Here is a 27269-nt window from a genome sequence, read left to right as displayed (position 1 = left end):
TCCAGGTCTCCCATGCTCTGGGCTTCTGTAAGTAGTTTCAAGTAATTAGTTTTTTGGTTTGCAGGAAAAGATCCATATCTATACTGAACTTTGAAGCCCTGAAAGAAAAGCAGTTAGTTTTCCCTCACAGTCTCTTGGGGATTAGCTTGTGCAGTCCTCTAAACTGGCCCTCATGAAGGGTGTGGGCATCACATCCTTTCTCCTGAAAACCTTGGTGCCATACCCTGGCTCTATAAATCCTGTATTTATGGGTAACTATCTCTTTAACTTCACAAGTGTTTGACAAGGCCTATGTCTTTTTCTTTCTGGATGCCATTAACACTTAGTACCAAGGTGCACACATAAACCAAGTAATTTAAATGCTTAGTAGATGAGTTACAAATTAACTCCATGCCAGTCCTCTACTTCAGCTGAGTGACCAAAAATGTCTTCCAGGGCCCCCACCACAGTAGTGTAACATGATAATCCTCCACTTATGGCATTGGCATCCCATAAGGGCACTGTTTCTGCTTCCAGCTGCTCCATTTCCCATTCAGTTCCCTGCTTGTGGCCTGGGAAGGCAATAGAGGATAGCCCAAAGCCTTGGGACCCTGCACCTGTGTGGGAGTCCCAGAAGAAACTCCTGGCTACCAGATTTAGACGGACATAGCTATTGTAGACCTTTGGGAAGTGAACCCGTGGATGGAAGTTCTTTCTCTCTGTCTCCCCTCTCTGTAAATCTGCCTTTCCAATGAAAATACATAAATGAATGAATCTGAAAAAAGTATCATCTTTGGAAAAAGAAAAATGAGAAAAGAAGAAGAAAAAGAAGAAATAGGGCCCAGAGTCATAGCGTAGTGGTTAAAGTCCTCGCCTTGCATGTGCCTGGATCCCATATGGTTGCAGGTTCTAATCCTAGTGGCCCTGCTTCCCATCCAGCTTCCTGCTTGTGACTTGGGAAAGCAGTTGAGGACAGCTTAGGCCCTTGGGACCCTGCACCCGTGTGGGAGACCTGGAAGAGCTCCTGGCTCCTGGCCACAGATTAGCTTAGCTCTAGCCATTGCGGTCACTTGGGGAGGGAATCATCGGACAGAAGATTTTCCTCTCTATCTCTCCTCCTCTCTGTATATCCACCTTTCCAATAAAAATAAATAAATCTTAAAATAAAAGAAGAAGAAATAGAGGGGGAAGAAGAAAGAGAAGAAGGAAGAAGGAAGAAAAAAGTGTCCTCCTGGTGCCTCACAGGAGTCCCTGCAGTGAGGTGAGAGACTGGCATTTCACATAGCAGCTCTGGCTCTGGCAGCCCACATCACAGCACCTGTTCTCTATTTCCAGCCCTGGCTCCTGAGTCTGCTTCCTATTGGGTTGAGAGGCAACAGTGATGGCTCCAGCAGGTGGGTCCTGGCCACCCGCGGGTGAGACCTGGACTGCTTTCCTGGACCCTAGCTTTGACCCAACCTGGTCCTGACCATTGCAGGCATTTGGGAAGTAAACCAGTGGATAAAGGGTCTCCTTTCTCTCTCTTCCTTTCTCTCTCTGTCCCTCAGAGAGATGAGGCTTCTGGGCCTTGAATCCCCACCTTCATTTGTTTCTCCGGATAAAACATGGCCCCAAAGAGGCTCATGGTAAGCTGTCTATATCTAACTTCATAGACATAACTCACTTTTGAACTTGAGTTCTTATCTGCAGTTGTCATGCCTGTGGGAAAAGGTTCAAGTAGGACGGCTCTTGCCCTACACCCAATCAAGCTTCTGAATTGAACTCTATGCAAACACACCTGTGCCTGTAAATGACTTGGGGGTGGATCTCATATACATGCTTTCCTGGGTTCTAGAACCTGAATGCTAGGTTGGTGGGCAGTGTCAGATCAGAGGTCAGCAATGTCCCACAGAGGGCAGGGATGAAGTGGCCACCACCACCAGGCAGGATTCTTGGCCCCCCAGGAACCAGCAGCAAGCAAATACCCAATGTTGCTATGGTTACAACAGGTGTGGCTAGTTTATTACTTTCATTCAGGTGGTTGTTTTTACGAGGTAGTAAGCAAAGTCCACAATATTTTATGGCCACTGAGAAAGTTCGACACCCTTAAAGTGTGACACCCTAAAAGCTAAAGAGTGGTAGTTTGCTATAAAGACGAATACCAAATTACAGGCTGCTGTGGGAGTCCGTTGGAAGTCACCAAGAGGCAAAGCTTATCAGAGACACAAAAACATGTCTGGATTCTAGTGCTGAGACATACACCTGGATTTCCAGGACACAGAGGCTCTGTGGTGTGGTGAAAGCAGTACACCTTATAGTCTCACCGAGGACCAAACCTCGTGCCATCCTTCCCGGAAAACTCAATCTTGGGTATTACGTTGCTTAACCAGTTTTCTCAGCTGTAAAATAGAAATAAGTGAATTCTTACCAAAGGTTTCCTATTCCCCTCTCTCTACAAAGAGCCAGCTGAAATAACTGACTGCTACAAAAGAATTCTCAAAGGTAGCTAAATTAGATTCTGAAAACACAGCCCAGCGCTGTGCACAGTGGGTAAAACTACCACCTACACAGCTTGCATCTCCTTTGGGTGCAAAGTCGAGTGTCCTGGCTGCTTCAAATATGAGTCAGTTCCCTGCTAATGCATCTGGAAAAACATCGAAGAACGGGGCTCCTGGTTCAGCCCTGGCTGTTGAAGCCATTTAGGCAGTGAACAAGCCCATGGAAGATCTTTCTCTGTCTCTTCCATTCTCTGTAATTCTGCCTTTCAAACCTGTATATCTATATCTATATCTCTATATTTAAGATCTATTTATTTTTATTGGAAAGGCACACTTATAGAGAGGAGAGACAGAAAGGTCTTCCATCCATTGATTCACTCCTCAAATGGCCTCAACGAATTGAGCTGAACTGATTCAAAACCAGGAGTTAGGAGTCAGAAGCCTCTTCCGGGTCTCCCAGATAAGTGCAGGGAGCTGAATGGGGAGTGGAGCAACTGGGACAGGAATTGGCACCCATAGCGAACTCCGGTGCTTGGAAGTAAAGGATTAGCCAATTCAGCCATGGCACTGGACCCTATGTGTGTATATATATATATATATATATATATATATATATATACACACAAAGGATTCAGATAAACTATTGCAGCACAGTGAGCTAAGCTGCTGACTATAATGCAGGCATCCCCATATCAGAACTCCAGTTTGGGTCATGAGTGTTCGTTCCACTTCCTTTCCAGCTCCTTGTTAACATACCTGGAAAGCAGTACAAGATGGCTCAACTGTTTGAGCCCCTACCACCCACATGGAAGACCTGGCCTTGACCTGGCCCTGTGCTGAATATTGTAGCTATTTGGAGAGTGAACAAGCAGATGGAGAATCTTTCTCTCTCTCCCTCTCTGTCTTTATACCCTTTGGATAAATAAATATTTTTAAAAACAAAACCTTTAACCGTAAAAACAATCTAAAAGGGGCAGGTGTTAGGGTAAAGTAAGCTAAGCCTCTACCTGTGGTGCCAGGATCCCATGTGGGCACCAGTTCATGTCCCAGCTGCTCCACTTCCCTTCTATCTAGCTCCCTGTTGTGGCCTGGGGAAGTAATGGTCGATGGCTCAAGTCCTTGGAACCCTACACCCACATGGGAGACCCAGAGGAAGTTCCTGGCTCCTGACTTCGGATCAGCTCAGTTTTGGCTGCTAGAACACTTCTTGGAGAGTGAATCTGCAGGTGGGAGACCTTTTTCTCTCCTCTCCATAAATCTGATTACCTTTCCAATAAAAATAAATATTTTTAACAAGTGATTTGTTTGGGCCCGGCGGCGTGGCCTAGCAGCTAAAGTCCTCGCCTTGAACATGCCCCGGGATCCCATATGGGCGCCGGTTCTAATCCCAGCGGCTCCACTTCCCATCCAGCTCCCTGCTTGTGGCCTGGGAAAGCAGTTGAGGACGATCCAAGGCTTTGGGACCCTGCACCCGTGTGGGAGACCTGGAGGAGGTTCCTGGTTCCTGGCTTCGGATTGGCTCAGCACCGGCTGTTGCGCTCACTTGGGGAGTGAATCATCGGACGGAGGATCTTCCTCTCTGTCTTTCCTCCTCTCTGTATATCTGACTTTGTAATGAAAATAAATAAATCTTAAAAAAAGTGATTTGTTTAAAAAACAACCTAAAAATAAGGTGTAAAATGCAAGCAAACGTGCTTCACTATTTATGGTTGTCTAGAAGAAGACAGTGGCTAGGCCAGTGGTGTGCTTGTGACACCTACAAGCTGGGTTATCTATGCTGGGGTCTGTCTTCTGTTGAAGCTGGAAGTGCCAAAGAATGTCTGAGGACCAACAATGGCTTTGTTGAGCCAAACCTCCAGTGCCCCACTCTGGAACAGTGGTTAGAACAGAACCACTCTCCCCTTGCCTACCAACTGACTCTGCAGTACCACTCACGTTAGGTCACTTTGGGTCCCCTTATGAGTCCACACTCACATCTTACCTGGTTTTTTGCTCAAAGACAAGCAACAGTTGGTTACCTGTGGATTTGGACACACTATTTCAGGAAGAGTGAGCCAGATTGTACAACATATAAAGTACTTTCAAAAGCTCATGGAAAGCATATATATATTTTTTAAAGATTTATTTATTTTTATTACAAAGTCAGATATACAGAGAGACAGAGAGGAAGATCTTCCACCCGATGATTCACTTCCCAAGTGGCCCCAACGGCCGGTGCTGTGCCAATCCGAAGCCGGGAACCTGGAACCTCTTCCGGGTCTCCCACACGGGTGCAGGTTCCTAAATCTTTGGGCCGTCCTCAACTGCTTTCCCAGGCCACAAGCAGGGAGCTGGATGGGAAGTGGAGCCGCTGGGATTAGAACCGGTGCCCATATGGGATCCCGGGGCATGTTCAAGGCAAGGACTTTAGCCACTAGGCTACCGCACCAGACCTTCATTCTAGTCTCACACAAAAGAAGAATTTCACGTGGACAACTCTAGTTTGCAAAGCAAAATCGATTTAAGAAAGAGACAGAGGTCTCCTACCATAATGGCAGGGGCACTTAGATTCACTTGCTAATTTTTTGAGCTTTTTGACCAAGCATAAGATGGAAACTTGGTCTTTTTGGTTTTGTTTTTAAAGATTCATTTATTTTTATTGGAAAGGCAGATCATATTTATGGAGAGAAGGAGAAACAGAAAGATCTTCCACCAACTGGTTCATTCCCACAATAGCCCCAATGGCTGGAGCTGAACCAATCTGAAGCCAGGAACCAGGAGGCTCCTCTAGGTCTCCCATGTGGGTACAGGGTCCCAAGGCTTTGGGCTATCCTCTGCTGCTTTCGCAGGCCACAAGCAGGGAGCTGGATAGAAGTGGTACAGTTGGGACATGAAATGGCACCCATATGAGATCCCAGCACTTGTAAAGTGAGGATTTAGCCATTGAGCCACCATGCTGGGCCTGAAATTGAGTTACTAACTGTACTGTTTCAGTAATTCAAGACAGCAACATAACACCCATTAGCTGCCACAACAAAAGACCCACTAGCCACCAGCAGTATTTTAGCAAGTTTAATGTGTAATGTATTGCGGGATAGAGAGGGTGTTGCTAATTGTAGATTTTTTAAAAACATTTCTTCTTTTGTTTTTGATAATTTTGTACATATTTGATTAAGGATGAAAGGGTCAAGGGCTACAGGAAAGTGGGTGAGACCATCGTTTTTACATTCTCTTCTTTCATTACTTTATCTGGGGTGAGGGGAACGCCTAGGGGAGAAGCCACACCCAGTCTCCCAACCATGCTTGGGTCCTTGATGTGCGGCATGCTCTGAGGGTGCTGCTTGAGCGGTTTCAATAATTCAACAGTTCTGAACTGCTGCCAATCTCGCCATTCCTATCATGTTGCTATTTCTCCAGAATCCACTGGCTGACACAGCCCACCTTAGAATCTCCGTTCGCCCAGGCATTTACTGGCAGCTCTTGGCCGGATGTAGATTTGTTTTGTATCACCATGATCACTACCACCACCATCTTACCCAGCTTCTAGTGAGCCTGATAAAATCTCCCATGGAAATGGAAGTGCAATCGTCACTGTGTTCGCCAGACTTCACCACAGATTCCTGGAAGTTCCCTTTCTTTGTGCAAATAAGGAACCAACAAAAGCATGATACGTTCTCCCTCCCCCCCACCCGGTCCTCCTTGGCTTTCTTCTCTTTTCACTTCCTTCTCCTAATTCATGGTCTCCATTCTCCCTCTTAGTCCTCAATGACTGCTGCAGGATTGGGGAGAGCCAGGACCCCCCTCCCCCCATAATGTTATTGAGCCAGGTACACATAAGTCAGTCTTGTGTATGGTGGCGATGTGTGTTGTGTGTGGCTCAGCTGGACTCTGACACTTGAGAACTCACCCTGGGTAGGAGTACCAACCTCGTTAAGCTTGTGACCATGAACATGTTCCTGTCACACGGCTTGCTTTTCTAGGATCATGTTGGGACTTGGGATATATAGATTATTCCAGAAAGCAATCCATTTTCCTTTTTTTCCCTTTTCATGCCTCACAAGCAGCCTGTTCTTTCCTCCTCAGGCTACATGAGAACCCACAGAGAAAGCTTAGTCTGACTCTGCCCTGTTATCAAGAGAGGGTAGATCCTTGCAACCAGTTTATATTCTCAGTTGCTCCCGAGGTAACATCAAATGTGGACACTAACATGTCTGGAAAAATCTCACAGGCTTCCTCAAGGCTGTGGCACACACTGCAAATGACCCCTCATAAAGACCCACCCCTCCCTGGTTTGATAAGGCAGAGGGTAAGGTCCATCGCTGTTTGCCACACTATTTCCTTCTATCTAGCCCAGGACACAATCTCTGGAACCAACCGCTTCCTCTCAGCCAGCTCAAAGGACACTGTTGTCTTTTCAGTGTTGAGTGGTAAAGTCGTACACAAAGCAGATGCCCAATAAATACTTACTCATCTCTTGACTCAATTGTTCTAGTAGTCACTGAGCTACAAGCAATCACCCAATAAATCCTAGGTTACCAGATGTTCCCAGATCTGTCACCATCCAATTTCTCCCCATCTTACCCCTTCCTTTCTTCCTATCTTCCTATGTTTTTCCCTTCCTTCTTTCCTTCCTTCTTCTATTCCTTTTCTTCCTTCCTAAGATTTGGGTGATTGATTTATTTGAAAGGCAGAGTTACAGATCTTCCATTTACTGGTTCACTTCCCCAGATGGCTGCTACAGGTCTGGACCAAGCTAAAGCCAAAACCAGGAACCAGGAGCTTCACTTGGGCTTCCCACAATGGGATGTGGCATGGCAGCTGCCCGCTTAACCTGCTCTGTGACAATGCCAGCCCCACCCTCTTCTTTCAACCTTTCTTGTACCTGGTCAGGAAAAATAAACTTAGCTGTGTCTGAGGACCCTGTGGCCTGGTCAAATGTCTCAGGTGGAAGCTATTGTACTCTTCCCTTGACTTCACTGATACTTGGACCGAGCAAAGGATCTGGTTGGTTTCCTGCTTGCCGTTTCCAAACTATTTCTTCATTTTCCTCCTTCAAACTCTCACTGTCTTTGCAGCCCCCACTAGCAAATCCTATCCTTCCAGCTCACTTACCCAATCACTGCCTTAGTCACAGGCTAACCTTGTCTGGACAACCACTGCTCTCCTCTCTCGTCCTCACTTCTACCTCTGGGCGGCAGGGGGTGGGGAGCAGGTGTGGTGATGTCCCCGTGGCACACAGTCTGTGCCCTGCCCAGAGTTCTACATAGGCATTGGTGTTTTCATTGCACACAACATGCTTGGTATGATGGTGGTGTTCATGAAGGCAACATTACCTATGTGTACAGCAAGGTCACACTGGGCTTCTCTGGGTGTATGTACAGGCAATAGGGGATCTTTTTTGGTTGATGTCAATCAGTTTGGAGCTGGGGGTGTGTGACCTGTGACCTCACATGTGCAGGTCAGGAGGGGTTTGATTTTGTGAATCCTGCTACTAATGGTCTCAAAACTTCCGCACTGCTTGGAAATGCTATCATATTTCCTAAGAAAGGTGCCATCCTGCAGTATGATGGGTTAAGCCTCCATTTGCAAGGCCAGCATCCCATGTGAGTGCTAGTTTGGACCTGTCCTGCTCCATTTCGATCCAGCCCCCTGCAAATGGATCTAGGAAGGCAGTGAGAGATACTTCAAATACTGGGCCCCTGCCACCCGTTGGGGGGGATGTGGATGTGGCTCTTGGTTTTGGCCTGGCTCAGACCAGGCTGATGTGGCCACGTGGAGAATGAAGCAGTAGATAGAAGATGTGTCTCTGTCTTCCCACTACTTTTCAAATAAATAAACAAATACACAAATCTTTTTAGTTTCCTAACAAAGCTTACTTTGCTACTTTAAAATGACTTCTTTTTCTATTTTCCTGAAACATTTGTGATTATTTTTTGGCATGCTATTAAGATGGCTCGGATCCAGGGGCTGGTGTGCTGGTTCAGTTGGATTATCGTCTACATCTAAGCACCAGCATCCCGTATGGGCACCTGCTCATATTCCAGCTGTTCTACTTATGAACCAGCTCCCTGCTTATGGCCTGGGAAAGCAGCATAGGACGGCCCATGCACCCATATGGGAGAGCCAGAGGAAGCCTCTGGCTTTTGGCTTTGGATCAGTTCAGCTGAGGCAATCTGGGGAGTGACCCAGCAGATAGAAGATCTTTCTGTCTTCTTCTCTCTGTATATTCGACTTTCCAATAAAAATAAATCTTTTATTTTTTTTAAAGATCATTCCAGCTATTAACCTGCACCCACTAACACCCCTCTCCATCCTACCACCCTTTCCAGGTTCTGGTAATTATTACTCTGCTCTACAGTTGCATGAGATCAGCTCTTGCAGCTTCCATGCATAATGACAACATGCAATATTTGTCTATCTGTTCTTATTTCATTTAATCAACTGTCAGGCCCAGCACGATGGTTCAGTGGCTTAATTTCCTTGGTTTGCATGTGCTGGAATCCAATTGGGGGCTGGTTCGTGTCCTGGCTGCTTCAGTACCCATCCAGTGCCCTGCTTGGCCCTGGGAAGGCAGTGAAAGATGGCCCAAAGCCTTGGGACCCTGCACCTGTGTGGGGGACCTGGAGGAAGTTCCTGGCTCCTGGCTTCGGATCGGCATAGCACCGGCCGTTGTGCTCACTTAGGGAGTGAATCATTGGATGGAAGATGTTCCTCTCTGTCTCTTCTCCTCTCTGTATATCCGACTTTGCAATAAAAATAAATTGTTAAAAAAAATAAATAGACCTGTAGATAAATATATAAGTAAGAGACTAAAGCTATGTTTCTGACACACTGACTTTTCTTTCCTGTGGATACACGCACTGTGGCAAGGTTGCCCAATGGTTCACCTAGTTCTAGTTCTTGGAGGAGACTCTACACTACCTTCTTTTTTTTAAAAAAAATGATTTACTTATTTTTAATGGAAAGGCAGATCAGATTTATGGAGAGAAGGAGATACAGAAAGAAAGATCTTCTGTCTGCTGGTTCACTCCCCAAGGGGCTGCCAAGGCTAGAGATGAGCCAATCTGAAGCCAGGAGTTTCTTTCAGGTCTCCCACATGGGTGCAAGGTCCCAAGGCTTTGGGCCTTCTTCTACTGTGCTCCGAGGCCATAAGCAAGGAGCTGGATGGGAATTGGAGAAGCTGGAACTGACTGAACTGATTTACAATTTTTTAAACGATTTATTTTATTTTTATTGGAAAGACGGATATACAGAGAGGAGGACGGACAGAAAGGAAGATCTTCCAACTGATGGTTCACTTCCAAGCGGCCCCAAAAGCTGGAGGTGAGCCAATCTGAAGCCAGGAGTCAGGAGCTTCCTCTGGTTCTCCCACATGGGTGTAGGGTCCAAAGGTTTTTGGTCATCATACAGTGCTTTTTCAGGCCACAAACAGGGAGCTGGATGGGGGGTTGAGCATTTGGGACCCAAAACTGGCTCCCAGCTGGGGTCCCGGCCCAAGCAAGGTGAGGATTTTAGCCACTAGACCATTGTGCCAGGCCCTTGAGTTGAAATTTTTTTTTTTTAATTGGAAAGTCAGATATACAGAGAGGAGGAGAGATAATGATTCACTCCCCAAGTGAGCACAATGGCCAGTGCTGCGCCGATCTGAGTCCAGGATCCAGGAACTTCTTCCAGGTCTCCCATAGGGGTGTACAGTCCCAAGACATTGGGCCGTCCTTGACTGCTTTCCCAGGCCACAAGCAGGGAGCTGGATGAGAAGTGGAGCTGCTGGGATTAGAACCGGCACTGATATGTGATCCTGGCATGTTTAAGGCAAGGACTTTTGCCGCCAGGCCACGCCACCGGGCCCCCTTGAGTTGATTTTTATACACGGTTTTGTGTACTCATTCTTCTGTATATGGATCGCTAGTCTTTCCAGAACTATTTATTGAGGAAATTGAAGAGATTTTTTATCCACTAATTCATTCCCCAAATGTGTAATGGCTAGAGCTGGACTGGTCTGAAGGCGGGAGTCAAGAGCCCGGATTTTCTTCTGGGTCTTTCCATGGGTACAGGGAACCAAGAACTTGGGCCATTTTTTGCTATTTTTCCAGGCCATTAACAGAGATCTGGACCAGAAGAAGAGCAGCCAGAACTTACTCTGACACCCATATAGGGTACTAACACGGTAGTTTTATCTGGTATTGGGCAGCCCTGGCTCCAGGAAATATTGTTAAAACATGACATTGAAACTACGAAAGATTCCAATCCAAGCATAAAATTAGTCATTTGAGCACTGAATGCTAATTGGGGCATTAAGGAGCTATACAAATAAACACCTTGGAAGACTGAGTAGATACTATGATTCAGAGATTACTGTGGCAGGTTGTCATTCAATAATCATGTTTATCCAATTCACTTATTGCAATGAACAATTTAATAAACAGCTGTCAAATTATAAGATGAGAGTCTTCTTTATTAGGTGACAGATTTAGACACGGCAATGGAACAATTTGCAAATAAAGGCACAGTAACTAGTTAGATCACTCAAGCCGAAAGTATGTGTAGTTTGCGGGCTGGAACTGTTCAATTTCCTGAAAACACCTTAAATTCTTTTTTTTTTTTTTAAAGATTTATTTTTTTATTTTTATTACAAAGTCAGATATACTGAGAGGAGGAGAGATAGAGAGGAAGTGGAGCTGCCAGGATTAGAACCAGCGGCCATATGGGATCAAGGCGAGGACCTTAGCCACTAGGCCACGCTGCCGAGCCCAAACACCTTAAATTCTACAGACAGGACCTGGCTAAATCCTTGCTGTGCATGCGCTGGCATCCCATATGGGTGCTGATCTGTGTCCTGACTGTTCCACTTCCCATCCAGCTCCCTGCTTGTGGCCTGGGAAAGCAGTCGAGGACGGCCCAAAGCCTTGGGACCCTGCACCCGCATGGGAGACCCATTAGAAGCTCCTGGCTTTGGATTGGCTCCTGGCTTTGGATCTGACCATTGGGGCCACTTGGGAGTGAATCAACGGATGGAAGATCTGTCTCTCCTCCTCTCTGTATATCTGCCTTTCCAATAAAATAAATCTTTTTAAAAAATTTCTACAGACAACAAAAATCATGTGGTTCCTGATTTGTTGCTTTGATTGTTTTCTCGTGCATTGCTCAACAGACCACAACAATTCAAACCTGGGTCCAACAGTTCAGATTTAAATGTGAAACACTGGTAGAATTTCCTGAAGATATGAAAAATCTAATAAATCCCTATCTAATACGCCAAGTAAAACTCAGATTGTAGGAGCACTTACAATTTTTTTTTTATCTTAAATAACTTGTTCACACTTCAACAGTGAAGTACAAAGCATTTATTTATGACTTAATAAAAACATAATATTTGATTTGACATGAGATCAAACTACATCAAATGTAGTTGCAACTTAAGATTGCTTTTTCAAACTCTTTCTTCCAGGATTTCATAAGCTGATAGTCTCTTTTAAGCAGACTAAATTACAGCCAGCAAAAAAGCATTAAAACACAAATACTGTAATAGTTTTTAAAAGCTTCATTTTTTTATTATTTTGTATTGGAAAGTCAGATACACAGAGAGGAGGAGAGACAGACAGGAAGATCTTCCATCTGATGATTCAATCCCCAAGCGGCCGCAATGGCCAGAGCTGCGCTGATCCAAAGCTGCGCTGATCCAAAGCTAGGAGCCTAGAGCCTCTTCAGGGTCTTCACGTAAGTGCAAGGTCCCAAGGCTTTGGGCTGTCCTTGACTGCTTTCCCAGGCCACAAGCAGGAGCTGGATGGGAAGTGGAGCTGCTGGGATTAGAACCAGTGCCCATATGGGATCCCAGCACGTTCAAGCCGAGGACTTTAGCCGCTAGGTCACCGTGGCAGGCCCAAAACCTTCATTTTTTAAATTTTGAATTTTATGTTTCAATTCCATAGGGTCTGGGAGTTCTCTACTCCCTTCCTAAATTCTCACCCCTAAAAGTTTCATTCTTAAATTTAAGTTTGTAATAACATAGTGTGAAGTGATTTGTACTCATTCACACAGAAATGATGTATTGCCTTTTGATTTTAAAAGAATATGTTGGGCCGGGCGGCGTGGCCTAGCAGCTAAAGTCCTCGCCTTGAACACACCGGGATCCCATATGGGCGCCGGTTCTAGTCCCAGCAGCTCCACTTCCCATCCAGCTCCCTGCTTGTGGCCTGGGAAAGCAGTCGAGGACGGTCCAATGTATTGGGACCCAGCACCTGTGTTTGAGACCCGGAAGAGCTCCTGGCTCCTGGCTCTGGATTGGCGCAGCACCGGCTGTTGTGGTCACTTGGGGAGTGAACCATCGATGGAAGATCTTCCTCTCTGTCTCTTTGTGTATTTCTGATTTTGCAATAAAAATAAATCTTTTTTAAAAAGAATATGTTCGCATAACAGTATTCTCTAATATGTAAACAAAAGTGAAATGATTGTGGTTCCCAGCATTTAGACCTTTGGGAACCCCTTCCTTACATCTTTAAGGGTCAAAAGTACTTGTAAAAAACGGCTTAGTAAGAGTAATTACAAAGATCCCAGGAATGTGTCATCCCTGATAAGCCCGAGAGATTTCTTTCTCTTTTCCCTAATTTCAATTAAATTGCGTGGTAAGGCTCAAAGTTCGTGGTTTTATTTTTATTGCACTTGGGACGGTTCGTTGCTTGGTTCCGTATCCCATTGCAGCTTCCACGTATCCCTTGGCATTCCCTCTGCCCCAGCCCCCATTCTTCATGGCCAAAGCCTTAAGGTGAAAGGAAGTTTGTTTTCTACCTTCAAGGTCGCCCAGACAGCGTACCTGCAGCGGGCTCAGGAAGGAAGCACCTGGGGGCGGTGCCAGGTTGGGCGCGCAGCACTCCTGGGAAGGAGGAGGTACCCCGGTCGCCGCTCGGGGTTGGGGGTGGAGAGCCCGCTGCTTCCTCCCGCCCCCGTGCGGTGACTCATTGCCGAGCGTCGCGGGACAGAGGTGAGCGGCCCCGGGATGCGGCCGAGAGGCGGGGCCGTCAGGTGGAGCAGGTCTGTGCCCCGCCCCGCCGTGCGCTCAGAGCGCGCAGTCCCTCGGCGAGCTCGCAGCTTAACCTGAGCCCCTGGGCCACCTTGTTGGGGTCCTCCCGACGCAGACTCAGGCGCCCCAGCCTCACTTCCACCCCTCCGGCCAGAGGGATCCACGCGCCCCACTCCGTCCGCGCGCTTTCCAGCGAGTCCCGGGCCACTCGGCGACCCTCTGTTTAGCGCGCGCGTAGAGCATGGCGCCCTTTCGGGTCCTCGCGTTCAGCCTCCTGCTCGCCGCGGCGACGGTCACTGCTCAAGGTGAGGCACTAACTTGGAGTTGAGCTGGGCACGGGCATGGCGGTCCTCAGTTCCCGGGACTGGGTAACGTGGAGGGGGGCGAAAGCCCGCGATTTTCTCGCAGGGAAAACGGACGGCGCGGGCACCACGGCGGCCGGTCCGGGCAGCCTCGTGTAGCCGCTTTGCTCACCTTTCTAGGGAAGTGGCCCAGGGCGGGGATCCGGCGGACTCGGAACCCCTCTTTGGGGCGCACCCACCATTCTCCGGCAGGAGCGGGCTTGGGCTTCCAGGGCCCAAGTCGGCCAACACCTGTGGTGGAGTCCGCGACCGCAGCTGGCCATACCGCCCTCCTCGGGGCCCGGATGTGGGCCTCGGGCGCGGGTAGGTAACTGCTGGGAGGCGGCCAGGGCCGCTGTGCACCTGCGCGGGAGACGCACCTGTGTCTTCCCTATAGAGGCTTGTTTCTGGCTTTGCTAAGAGTCAAATGAATAAGGCCGAGCTTATTGTAGTGAACGTTAAACCCAACAGCTTAATCCCTCCACCTTTGAGAATCCCATCATTAACAGTCATGTCGATTTTTTTGTCTTTTAGACGTGGCTTTCAACAGCACTCTAAACCCAAACATGTAGTTTCGTATCTCGATCACTTTCCCCACATATCATCCCATTTCCTTTGGTCTTGAAAAAGACCGAACAATGGGAGGAGTTGAAGTTCGCGCCGTTGCCGAAATATTGAACTTGTGGTTCGTACTTGGCCGATCTCTTCTGATTTGTTTGGGAGATGGTTGCTAGACAGGCTCTGGGGAGGCTTTGCCGTTCCCGCTGGCAGGATGGCTTGAATTCATGAATTACACTTTCTTGCAGCTAAAGTAATTTACGTTTTTCTAGTTTCACCCTGGGACTAAATACCTAATCTTGAGGTGTTTTAAAGTGGTGATGGCTGCTGTGGGCGTTTGCTCAGCGAATCCTGCTCCTCATTGCTCTAATTTAGATTCCATCTCAACTTGAACGTGAATCAGTGTTTGGACCACGTACCTCATGTGACGGCAATTATAAACAGAAATGAAAGCCATTTTACAAAGGATCAGTACAGATATTCTTAAGTCCCTCACCCTGGAGCTTCTTTCTTTTTTTTTTTTTTATATAAAGTCAACCTCTTTTTTTTTTTTTTTAAAGATTTATTATTATTGGAAAGCCGCAACAGGTCTCCCACACGGGTGCAGGGTCCCAAAGCTTTGGGCCATCCTCGACTGCTTCCCCAGGCCACAAGCAGGGGCTGGATGGGAAGTGGAGCTGCCGGGATTAGAACCGGCCCCCATATGGGATCCCGGCACATTCAAGGCGAGGACTTTAGCCGCTAGGCCACGGCGCCGGGGGCCGGGCCCCTGGAGCTTATTTCTAATCATTGCTATCTTTTTGTCTTTAAAATACCGTAGCCTTGTGCCACAACATCCTCCCAAGTGTTTTCTCAACCAAACAAAAGGAATTAGATGGGCATGCAAATTTGAACTTAAAATGAAGTTTTAAAAGATGTGTTTATTTATTGGAAAGTCAGAGTTACAGAAAAAGAGAGGGAAGTTCTTCCATACTCTGGTTCACTCTGCCCAGATGGGTGTAATGGCCAGGGCTGGGCTTGGCCGAAGCCAGGGGCCAGGAGCTTCTTCCGGGTCTCTAACACGGATGTAGGGTCCCCTCTTTCTCTGCTTTTCCCAAGTCATTAGCAGAGCAAATGGAGCAGCCAGGACACATGGGGTGCCCATATGCACACACACAGTAGCTTTATTGACTGTGCTACAACAATGCCCCCTAAAATGAATTTTTGAGTTAGTCAAAGTCATGGCTACTGAACAGATAGCAGTACCCAGATAGGCTGTGAGGCTGTCGATTCTTGCTTTCAAAATTGGCTATGAGGGTTTGAACTTGGTGAGGAAACTCACATACAGTTGGAATTGTTGGTATTTTGTTTTTGAAAAGACGTATTGACCAATGAAATAGCTGGACAGGAAATGAACGTAACCTAGTGGGATCACAAAGGCAAAATGGATATATGTAGTCATGGTGCTGTGTTTGGGCCTTTAAAAAAAAAAGATTTATTTTTATTGGAAAGGCAGGTTTACACAGAGAAGGGCAGAAAGATCTTCCACCTGCTGGTTCACTTCGCAAATGGCCGTAATGATGGGAATAGAGCTGATCCGAAGCCAGGGGCCAGGAGCTTCTTCCGAGTCTCTCACATGGGTGCAGGGTCCCAAGGCTTTGGGCTGTTCTCTACTATTTTCCCAGGCCACAAGCAGGAAGCTGGATGGTACATGAATTGGTGCCCATATGGGATGCTGGCACTTTGAGGTGGAAGATGAGCTAGTTAAACTAACGTGCCAGCTCCTTTGTTTCTGATTTGAAAAACATGGAATCAAGCATCCACATAGACGAGACTCTGTTTAGCAAATGCCGGCCTTTTTAAACACTAACATAGCTGAAAAAGAAGAAGACATATAGGGGCCTTATTTAAGGTTTGGTGTCAGGCAGTAGTTCAGCTGGGACATCATGACTTTTATTTTTAGAGGTTGTAGATTGTGTCTGTAAAAACTACAAGTTCACCACCAACTGCATGGAGAAGAGCAATGACTGCCAATGTACTTCAATCGGTTCACAAAGTACTGTTCTGTGCTCAAAACGTAAGTGAAACACCACCCCCCCCCCCCCGCCCCCGAGTGCCCTTCAGCTTGGTTGGGACCTGTTGCCGCTGTAGTGGAAACACCTTGAACTGCGAAGCGTTTCCTGGGCTTCAGTCTGAATCATGTTATTTTGCCATACTTATCTCTCGTCTGCAATTTCTTCAGAAAAGAGGCATGGGAGGGTGTATGTTTCAAATCATCTTTGGTCCTGGGAGTCGGTTCATTCCCTCCCACTTCCCGTGTGTGTGTAACTGCTGTCATTTCTGAGGCTGACCTGAGGCTTTCTTGTTAGTGGCGTCTAAGTGTTTGGTGATGAAGGCGGAAATGACCAGCTCTAAGTCTGGGAGGAGAGCGAAGCCGGAAGGAGCCATCCAGAACAACGACGGGCTTTACGACCCCGACTGCGATGAGCAGGGCCTCTTTAAAGCCAAGCAGTGCAACGGCACCGCCACGTGCTGGTGTGTGAACACGGCTGGGGTGCGCAGGACCGACAAGGACACCGAGATCACCTGCCCCGAGCGAGTGAGGACCTAGTGAGTAAGGCTGCGGTTTCAGTAACTTTAGTCGGGAATGTGTCACCTGATGACGTGGTTTACAAGTCAGAAGATGGGACAGGTGCCCGGTAAAAAGTCTGTGACCTCTCTGTTCCCCCCTGCCCTATGTGCCCTTCGAGAGCTGATGTCATCTGTTTATGAATTTACTCTGTACACACACACACACACACACCCCTCTAAGAGTAAAAAAAGTTGGTGGAAAAGCAGAATGAAAAGGTCAGGTTATTTTGCTAATAAAAATTTCTGAAATCCATACATAGTTTTTCTAATAATCTGTTTCATGAACTGAAAAAAAAATTTTATTTGAAAGGCAGTTACAGAGAGAAGGAGAAATAGCTTCCCTTTGGTGGCTGCCTCACCAAATGGCCACAGTGGCTGAGGCTGGGCCAGGTGGAAGCCAGGAGCCTCTTCCCGGTCTCCTGTGTGGGTGCAGGGGCCCCGAGGACTGGGTCATCTTCTGCTGGTTTCCCAGCTACATAAATAGGGAGCTGGATCAGAAGTAGAGCAGCTGGGACTTGAACCAGTGCCCTTATGGGGTGCTGGCATTACAGGCAGCAGCTTTACCTGTCATGCCACAACACTGGCCCCCCCCAGACTTTTTAAGGACATTTTATATGCATGGAAATAAATACACTTCTGCCAGTGTCCTAGTAAGTGTGTCATAATTTTCTTTTTGCATTTGCACTTAGCATTGTGTCAGTATTTTAAAGTTGGAGTAGTGTTGAGTGTGTTCATAATTGAAGCTGCTTACATTTTGGATCAATTTATTGTGTCTTAAAACAGGTATAATTGTCTTAGGGATTAAAGACAAGGAACAGAAGCCCCTCTGGCCAGCCTATGCAAACAAAAGGCAGAGACTGGAAGGGAGCAAGGGGGCACTCTCCAGTTCCACTTTCTGGGACCTCCTGGTCAGCCTTTGCTGTTTCAGAACCCTTTTGTCTTTCTGCTTGAACAGCCTAATGTGGCTGCCACAGCCCCAGCTTTGTGTGGCCTTGTATGTTGCAGCCAGAGAACAGAGAGTCAGTACTAATGAGAGCGTTCCCTCCTATGTGAGTCCTTTATGAAGGTTAGGGCCCGGGGATGGAATTCTGGGTTTATGTGTCCACCTGTAAGGCCTTTTTCTGTGAGGGCTGTGGCGGTTACAGTTGGGGATTTTAGTGTAGCTCGTCAGGACAGGAGTGTGAGGGACTGAGATGGGCCGGTTGTCTAATGTTGTTCTTCTCATTCACAGTTGGATCATCATTGAACTAAAGCACAAGGAAAGACAGAAACCCTATGACACTCAAAGTTTGCGGAAGTAAGTGCAGTGGAATGTGTCTTGGTGGCTTTCATGCTGGGTGTTGTCCTCTGTCCCATGCCAGTAGGAAAACCAAGCCAAGAGGCCTTGTTTGTATTTCTGGGGAGAAAAAAGTCAGTGGATATAGAGTTGCAAGAAGAGAACAGGGATTCTCTTCACTCGGATTCACTAACATTTTGACATATTTTGTGTGTGTACCATCTGCCTGTGTTTAAGACCAAAACGCTTTCTTTTATGTAATTTGATCTTGTACAATAATCAGATTCAGTTAATTTATTTTTCCCATTTTCTCATTGCTGTCCTTTGTGGCAGCTTCCTCCTCTGATCCAGAGCTCAACCCAAGATCACGTATTACTCTTAGTTGTCATGACATTTTAAGTATAATGACATATATGCATGTGTGTTATTTTTATTTTCATCGACTTGAAGAAAGATGACTAGAAAGAGAGAGATATCTTCCATTGACTGGTTCACTCTCCAGATAGCCACAGTGGCTGGACCAGGCCAAGCCAGGATCCTGGAACTCTACCTGGTTCTCCCACTTGAGTAGCAGAGGCCCAAGGGCTTGGGTCATAGCCTGCCTGCTAGGATGTATTAGCCGGGAGTTGGGTTGGAGTAGCATGGCTGGGACTAAAACCTGCACCTCATGTGGGATCTGCAGCCACACCAAGCAGCCCCTTTTCCTGCTGCTCCACAGCACCCCTCCCTGACTCTGTTTTAACATTTGAAGCGTGTGGGGAAAATAGGAAAAATTCTCAAGTGATCCTGTGTCCCTTCCTGTACTTTACATCAGAATAACATATGTCCCCTGTCGGCTTTGGTGGACGAGGTACCCACCGATTTCCTCCACTCTGAGTTACCATTGCCCTCTGTGGTCGAGAAATCTATTGGTCCGCCGATACTTGGAAACTCTGCAGATGTTGTGTTTCAAAGCAGATCGTCACTCAACAGCTGTGTTTTTTTTTTTTTTTTGATTTTTTTTTTTTGTCACTGATAGATAATCCTAGACTGCCTCAATTATCTTAGCATGATAATAGCAAAATGACATCAGAGTTTAACTTTAGCTAATGACGGTTCTAGACCTTGAGCTGGCTGCTTACTTAAGAAGTGGTGCTGTGGGGCAGGTGTTTGGTCTCGTGGTTAAGACATCCAAGTCCCCTTGCAGAGCACCCGGGTTCTGGGAAAGGCTTCAGTTCCTGATCCCCACTTCCTGCTGGTGTAGGCGGCAGCAGTCTACACAAGGGAGCCCTGGATCAGGTTTTCTCTCACCTAGACCCCATCCCTGTGAGCATTTGGGGAATGAACCAGAAACTGAAGTTCTCTGTCTCTTAAATAAAAACAAACAAACAAACAAAGCAGGTGTTTGGCCAAGCCATTAACATGCCGGTGAAGACAACTCATCCCACAGCAGAACTGGGTTTGAGTTCTTGTTCCTGTTGCTGATTCTGGCTGACACTTACCCTGGGAGGCGACAGCGATGGCTTGAAGTATTGAGTTCCTGTCACCCCACTTTGGGGACCTGGATTGGATTCCTGGCTTCTGTCTTTAGCTATGACCTTTTGAGGGCAGGTTGACGTTAACTGTTGTGCTATTCATATTTGAAAGAGAAAGTAGTGCTTCATGCTGTTGGGTGATACAATTTAAAAAGAGTAATAAACTTGAACTTTTAATTATTTACAGAGCAATTGAGCAGCTCATCACATCTCGTTATCTGTTGGATCCCAAATTTATCAAAAATATTCTGGTAAGTTCTTTCTGGACTCCCCCCACCCACCCCATTGAGCTTTAGGGAGAAGGTTGGTGGGACAGTATAGTTTGGGTATAAATGACAGTTTCATTTCTGGGCACTGAATGTGAAGTTCCTGGTGTTGATTTTGTTTTTCCATGATCATTGAAAATCTCAGTTTAGCCCTTGGAGAATATGTTGTGTGTCTTCGCATCCATGCAGTGTGCCCGGCTCCTTGCCCTGGAGTCTCCTTTTAGCATAGACTTCTTTCACAAAGCCTCTCTGCTCCTGTTTTGTCTGGGTTAAGGAACTAACCCTTCCTTAGTAAGCACTTTCAACTCTGCTAAACAGGGAAACACACTTGGTGCGTGTGCCAGAACCCTTAACAGGGAGTATGGGCTTATTCTTCCAGGTTAACACCAGTATCATTTTTTTTATATATATATATATATTTTTTTATTATTATTGGAAAGCCGGATATACAGAGAGGAGGAGAGACAGAGAGGAAGATCTTCCATCCGATGTTTCACTCCCCAAGTGAGCTGCAACGGGCCAATGCGCGCCAATCTGAAGCCGGGAACCAGGAACCTCTTCCAGGTCTCCCACGCCGGTGCAGGGTCCCAAAGCTTTGGGCCGTCCTCAACTGCTTTCCCAGGCCACAAGCAGGGAGCTGGATGGGAAGTGGAGCTGCCGGGATTAGAACTGGTGCCCATATGGGATCCCGGGACGTTCAAGGCGAGGACTTTAGCCGCTAGGCCACGCCACTGGACCCCACCAGTATCATTTTTGAAAAAGTCCTTTAGAAGAAATATACTTTACCAAGTGAGAATACATGTTTTGGATTGTTACTTCTTTAGTATTTTAATTTAAAAAGAGTTCTAATTTAAAAAAGACCACCATGGAATCTTTTGTTTTAAAATCTCTTGAAAACAAAAACATTCTATAAAAGAGCACTGTTACTAGGTTTTGTTTTGTTCCTGAGTTACTACCCTTGGTCGGATCCACAGACCTTCCAGAGATTTCTCTGTGAACCAGCGCTGGAATCGCCCCGTGCTGCAAAGGAGCGCCAACGTGGGCAGCTCACGGGACCTCGGGCGCCGACTGTTCTGGTTCCTGAATAAGCATATATTCGTTGTCTCGATAGTACTGATACTAATTCATATGTTTCCATTTCTTTCCAGTATGAGAATAATGTGATCACTATTGATCTGATGCAGAATTCTTCCCAGAAAACTCAGAATGATGTGGATATAGCTGATGTGGCTTATTATTTTGAAAAAGATGTGAGTATACTTTTCTTCCTGTGTTCGGAAATAGGATACTGTCACGCCACAGTGGATTTGAGCTCCTCCCTCTCCTTTCTCTGCAATACCTACAAGTGATGCTTCACTCTGTTCTCCCTCTCTTCCTGATATATTTGTGCTGGCACCATCATTGAACAATACCTCCTTGGTAGTTTGTGTATCTGCCTGCTCGTGAAACTTCCACGAACAAGAATCTGCATTCAAAAAAGTGATCTGGAACTGAGATGATTCTGACATGTTGTTTAGATGTTAGTGTTTTCTGGTGAAATGTGAGATGTGCTTCAGAGTCTTTGGGGTTGGGGTGGATGATGGGGAATGGAGAAGGAACTCTAGCTGTGCTGTGGGCTGTGCCGTGAAATCTTCATGACATATACATGGCCTTTATTATCAGACTCTTCTGGATGTTTGAAGATTTCCTGAAATAAGCAGGTTTTGTCTTTGTCTTTAAAGATTTGTTTTATTTTTATTTGAAAGGCAGATTTATAGAGTAGGAGAGACAGAGAGAAAGATTTCCCATCTGCTGGTTCACTACCTAAATGGCCACAACGGCTGGAGCCAAACCCTATCCAAAGCCAGGAGCCAAGAGGTCTTCTGGATCTCTCCTGTGGGTGCGGGGGCCCAAGGACTTGAACCGTCCTCTGCTGCTTTCCCAGGCCATAAACGGGGCTGGATCAGAAGTGGAGCAGCTGGGACCAGAACCGCTGCCGCTTTTTCTTTATTTCATCCTTCTTTCCTTCCTTCATTTTTTTCTAATTTCAAAGGATTATATTACTACCACTGAAATAATTTGGGCAGTAGTTCTTTTGACAAATGGTTGATGAGTAATTATGTGGCCGTGGATGGATTTCTTTTTAATGTTTTTCTCCCTCTCTACGTAGGTTAAAGGTGAATCCTTGATCCAGTCTTCTAACAAAATGGAGCTGACAGTCAATGGGGAACCAGTGGAACTTGATCCTGGTCAAACTTTAATCTACTACGTTGATGAAAAAGCACCTGAATTTTCCATGCAGGGTCTAAAGGCTGGCATCATTGCTGTCATTGTCGTGGTGGTGCTAGCAGTTATCGCTGGAATTGTTGTGCTGGTGAGTACAGGGACAGTCAAGTCCCAGTGACGGCATATGGGCACTCTGAGACAGTGGAAACCATGTTCTAAAAACATACGCATGAAACAAACACTTCATTTGCCACACTGCTGTGTAATGAGCTTATCCACTGCATTTGGCCACAGTCCCTTGATGAAGCAAGAAAGGGTCCTCGGTGGAGAGAAGTTGGTTGCCCAACCCTGTTAGCTTCCACAGTCCTGCCAGGATCAGTGCAGCAGCACAGCCCAAGTTCCTATCACTCCATGAAGTGGAGCAGCAGAGCCAAGGGCAAGTTTGCGGGGAGGAGCTGGAAGGGCTCACTGGGAAGCCACAGGTCCAAGTACAGAGGGGCACAGTGAACTTTGGGCTTCCCAGGAAGGCAGGGTGGTACAGAGCACTGGAAATTGAGGGTTCGGGAGTTAACCATGTTGGCTGTCCTTCGGGAAGAAAGCATAAGTTGGCTGAGCAGAGTCCATAGGTGTCTGTGAGTACAGCGATAGGGAGGAATTGGCGCACCCACATCCAAACACATTCCACATGGATTCCAGCTTAATGAAAAAAATCAAAACAAGCCAAAAGAAAGCCTAGTTATGAAATGGTAAGTGAAACCATGGAAAGCAAGAGATCGAGACCTCATAAAGAGAAAATCAATATAAAATAAATATATGCAGGAGTATTTCAAATAGCTTGTGGAAAATGGCATTTAAAATATTTACTTTTGATACAATAAAATTTTGGAATTTGTACTTTCATTTTCCATAAACTTTCTGAAGACCCTGTGTGTGTGCGCATTAGTCTGTGATTTCATGAAAATGAGATGTTTTGTATGATGAAGGTACTGTAAAGTATAAAATACCAGTGATAGGCTGGGCAAAATATTCACAATGCTTAAAGCAAAAAATGTTAAAGTGCATAGCATCCAAGGAGTTGTCACACATCAGGGAAGCCTGGGGCACGGCAGCACGTACGGATGGAATAGTCCTGGAAGAGGAACTTCAGGTGGTAAATAAACCCCTGAAAGATGACTCAGAAATTATCCTGGAGGGCTGAAGGAACAGATTCAATAAGGAAGTGTTCAGGACAGGGCACTCCAGGGACAGTTGCCCGAGGCAGCTGAAAAACGAGTGCTTTCCGTAGGAGGTAAGCTCTGTCCATGCTATGCAGTGGTGGAAGTGAGCTCTTACGGTGTTGATAACAAGCTGTACAAAGGATGATGCTGCCTAATTTCCCTGTGTTTGGATGGCTGACATGTAGAAGATGTGTGTCAAACTTAAATGTCAGTTCAGATTATTATTGTCCTGGTTGTGTGTATGTGTGTGTGAGTGTAGGTGTGTCACACTGGATTATAGTGGACATTTTTGGCTTTAGTGGTGAAAGCAGTTTAAGAAGCATTCCTTATACATGCTCATGAATAGATTTTCAAATCATTCATTCAGAGTAGAATCATGTCCTTTAAAAGCATGAATGTCTGTGTAGACCAACCTCTGTTTCAAGCACCATCCTGAGATGGTACCCATTTTTCTTTCATGCAGGTAATGTCCAGAAAGAAGAGGAATGCGAAGTATGAGAAGGCTGAGGTAAATGGGTTACCAGAGTGAGGGGAATGGGAAACCTGTGATGTCTCTTTTTACACAGTGCCATCATTAGTGGAATCTTCTGGAAGCTTGCTGTGATGACATTAGAGAAACTTACAGCTAACTCCCTGCTTCCTTTCTTGATGTTTTCGTGTGTTTCAGTCACTTGGCATTGCATGTGGACACACGAGTCCTTGAACTACACGTGTCCTTTTTTTTTTTTTAAGATTTATTTTTTTATTTTTATTACAAAGTCAGATATACTGAGAGGAGGAGAGATAGAGAGGAAGTAGAGCTGCCAGGATTAGAACCAGCGGCCATATGGGATCAAGGCGAGGACCTTAGCCACTAGGCCATGCCACCGAGCCCCACGTGTCCATTTTCTGTGTGCTTTCCAAGTCTTCCATGTCTCTACAAGCCACCAGCCATTTAGTGATGGGGATACTAAGAAATGTGAAAAGTGTTATGGTTGGTGTGCAAACCTCACAAAATATTTGCACAGATGAGAGGTATAAGGCTACCACTGGCCTAACAAGGCATGCTTCAAGCTTTTACTTTTTTTTTTTTAATATTAGTAGAATCCCTTCTGCATAATCAGTAATAGCCATTTGTCATCATGTAGTAGTATGTTCTGTTCCGCATGTTCGTGCTGTGGTTTTGTATTGGTGGCAGCACACACATGTGAGCAGGGTGTTAGGGTGCTGTGATTGCCACTAGGTGGTAGGAATTTTTTAGTGCCTTTATCATCTGGGACGGCTGTGTGCAGTCTGTCACTGAAGCAGCCCTAAGCAGTGCATGACTGTCATCAAGTTTTCTGGTTAGGTGACTATAGGCCTAGGGCCCTCATCCTAAATTGAATTCTAATTGGACAGGCAAGTAGGATGGCTTTGTAGTGGTGTGGTTAAGAGCAGCACAGGCTCCCCATCCTCTCTGTGCATGGGGGAAGATAGTCCAGACACCTCCAGGGAGCCATCAGGGCCCCCTGAGGAGTGTTGGTGTTTGCCACTCAGCAGTGCCTTGAACCCACCGTGTCGGCTGGGGTATGTCACTTAATGCCGAGCTTCTGTTGTCTCAAACAGAAGTAACAGTGATAGAAAATGAACTGAATTCTTCCTAGCTGTACAATTAAGTATACAGGTTGTAAAAATCTTTGCCTGTCTGAAAGAACTAGCTACGTGCTGTACTCTCCTGTTTACTTGGCCACTTTGAAACAGCAGGCTGGATCATACCCTCAACATATGTCTCCTTGGGCATAAAGGTTTCTCTTTTTTGATTTAAAGGAACTTTAAATGTAGATGAGAATCATGCTTTCTCTTTTTTATTTTAGTTAATTTCAGAATGAGCTTGAACATTTCTAATTTTTCTCTTTCAGGTAAAGGAGATGGGTGAGATGCACAGGGAATATGATGGATAACTTGTCATTTGAAGATGAACTGCAAGAAGGAAGATGAGCGAGTGAAATGATTGCAGGCGTGTGAGCATGAGACAGAGACGACCTGTGAGGGTTACTGTTGAGTTAGTTGACATCATGTATTTGTGATAGTGAAACCTAAACTCAAAACATAGGCAGCTTGAAATCGGCATTACCAATCTTAAAATGTGACCCCAAATGTCTGTACATGAAGATCTATTTTAGAACCCAGAGGCTGTACCAAAAGGCTAGTTATTTATGTGTAACGTTCAGGGGTGGGGTGTGTGCTAAACATGCTTCCACAAATAGAGTTTGAGTGACTGCTGGGCCATTTGTGATTGAAAGCTGCCTTTCTGTTTACTTTGAGTGTTGTACATACAAACTTTTTTTTATTGAACTATTGAAATAAAACATTTTTAAATTGAGTTTACTTTGTTCAAATCACATTGAATATCAACTTTTTAAAAAAAAAATTTAATTTTAGGTGATGTTAACATAGTTGATCAGAATGGGGTGGATCAAGGGTTAGGGAAAAGTGAGTGTGATCATTGTTTCCAGATTTTCTGTTTCTCCTTGTTTGGGGTGGAGGGGGCAGAGAAGCCATACCCAGCCTCCCAACTGCTCCAGAACCCAGGGATGGAGAATGGTCACTTGGTGTCAAGTCAGGGTCCCAATGTGGCGCACACTCCGATGGTTCTGCTCGGGTGGTTTCGACAGTTCTTAAATGTCGATACTGATCCAAGGATGAGGGAACCTTTCTATGTCCATTGGCTGACATAGTCAACCTCAGCGTCTCAATTTGCCCAGATTTTTGCTGTCATTGTTTGGCTGGGGTAGTTATCCAATTTGTTCTGTCCTCCTTCCTCTGGCATGGTACAGATGTCCCCTGCAGAGCTCAATGGGCTGTCATGTCCTCTGTGTGGATCTGAGCCAGCTGTCCACTACTCCGTCTTTTCCACTGAGGAGGACCAGTTCTCTCAGGTGGGCCAAGGACCCTAATCAGGTGATCCTGGTCTTGCCGGACCTCCCAAGCTCAGGGCTCACAGATCAGGCACCCACTGTGCAGGTGGGCCAAGGACCCCCAACCCCTGGGGCTCACGGACCTGGCTCCTACCTCGCAGGTGGGCCAAGGACCCAACCCAGGTGACCCAGGTCCTGCCGGAACCCCTGCCCCAGGGGCACACAAACTAGACCCCGCTGCTCAATGTTTGCCCTGCTGGATTCCTTGGATTCCGAGGCACAGGGACCTGGCCAATCCCTCCTCACACACACACACACACACACACACACACACACACACACACGTGGGCCAAGGACCCAGGCCAGGTGACCAGGGCCCTGCCAGACCTCTGTCCCCTGGGGCTCACGGACCCAGCCCCGACCACGTAGGCTTTTTTTTTTTTTCCTAATTTATTTTTATTGGGAAGTTAGATTTACAGAGAAGAGGACAGAACTTCCATTTTCTGGTTCATTTCCCCAAATGGCCACAATGGCCCTGGAGCTGAGCCGTTCTGAAACCAGAAGCCAGGAGCTTCTTCCAGGACTCCCACGTGGGTACCGACTGCCAAGGCCTTGGGCCATCAATGGCTTTCCCAGGCCACAAGCAGGGAGACAGATGGGGAGTGGAGCAATCAGGACACGAACCAGTGCCTATCTAATAGAATCTCAGCACTTCCAAGGAGAGGATTAGCCAATTGAGCTACTGGGCCTGTATATCAAGTTTTATACAACACATATGAGGCAAGAAGTTAGAAAGCACACTGACTGCTAAGCACAGTATGAGTGTTAGGGTCATTTGTACACTGTAGGGGCCAGCATTGTGATAAAGTGGATTAAGTCTCAGTATATCAGATTAGTGCTGGTTGGAGTCCTGGCTGCTTTGTTTCTTCCTACTCTTGCACCTGGGAAGGCAGC

The 27269-nt window shown here is 46.3% G+C and overlaps 1 protein-coding gene across 1 annotated transcript; it reads left to right on the top strand.

Moving 5' to 3' along the window:
• Positions 1-13433: 13433 nt before the first annotated feature.
• On the top strand, positions 13434-25780 carry EPCAM (epithelial cell adhesion molecule). The gene is made up of 9 exons (XM_058667978.1): positions 13434-13757; positions 16303-16407; positions 16700-16940; positions 18193-18258; positions 19939-20002; positions 21166-21267; positions 22167-22370; positions 23903-23947; positions 25317-25780. The coding sequence occupies exons 1-9, from the start codon at positions 13694-13696 to the stop codon at positions 25356-25358; spliced, it is 933 nt and encodes a 310-aa protein (XP_058523961.1). The 5' UTR covers positions 13434-13693; the 3' UTR covers positions 25359-25780.
• The last annotated feature ends 1489 nt before the right edge of the window (positions 25781-27269 follow it).

This window comes from Ochotona princeps, chromosome 8 (assembly GCF_030435755.1).
Source record: "Ochotona princeps isolate mOchPri1 chromosome 8, mOchPri1.hap1, whole genome shotgun sequence".
NCBI lineage: Eukaryota > Metazoa > Chordata > Mammalia > Lagomorpha > Ochotonidae > Ochotona > Ochotona princeps.
Note: the sequence above shows the minus strand (reverse complement) of the source record. Positions and strands in the feature narration are given on the sequence as shown.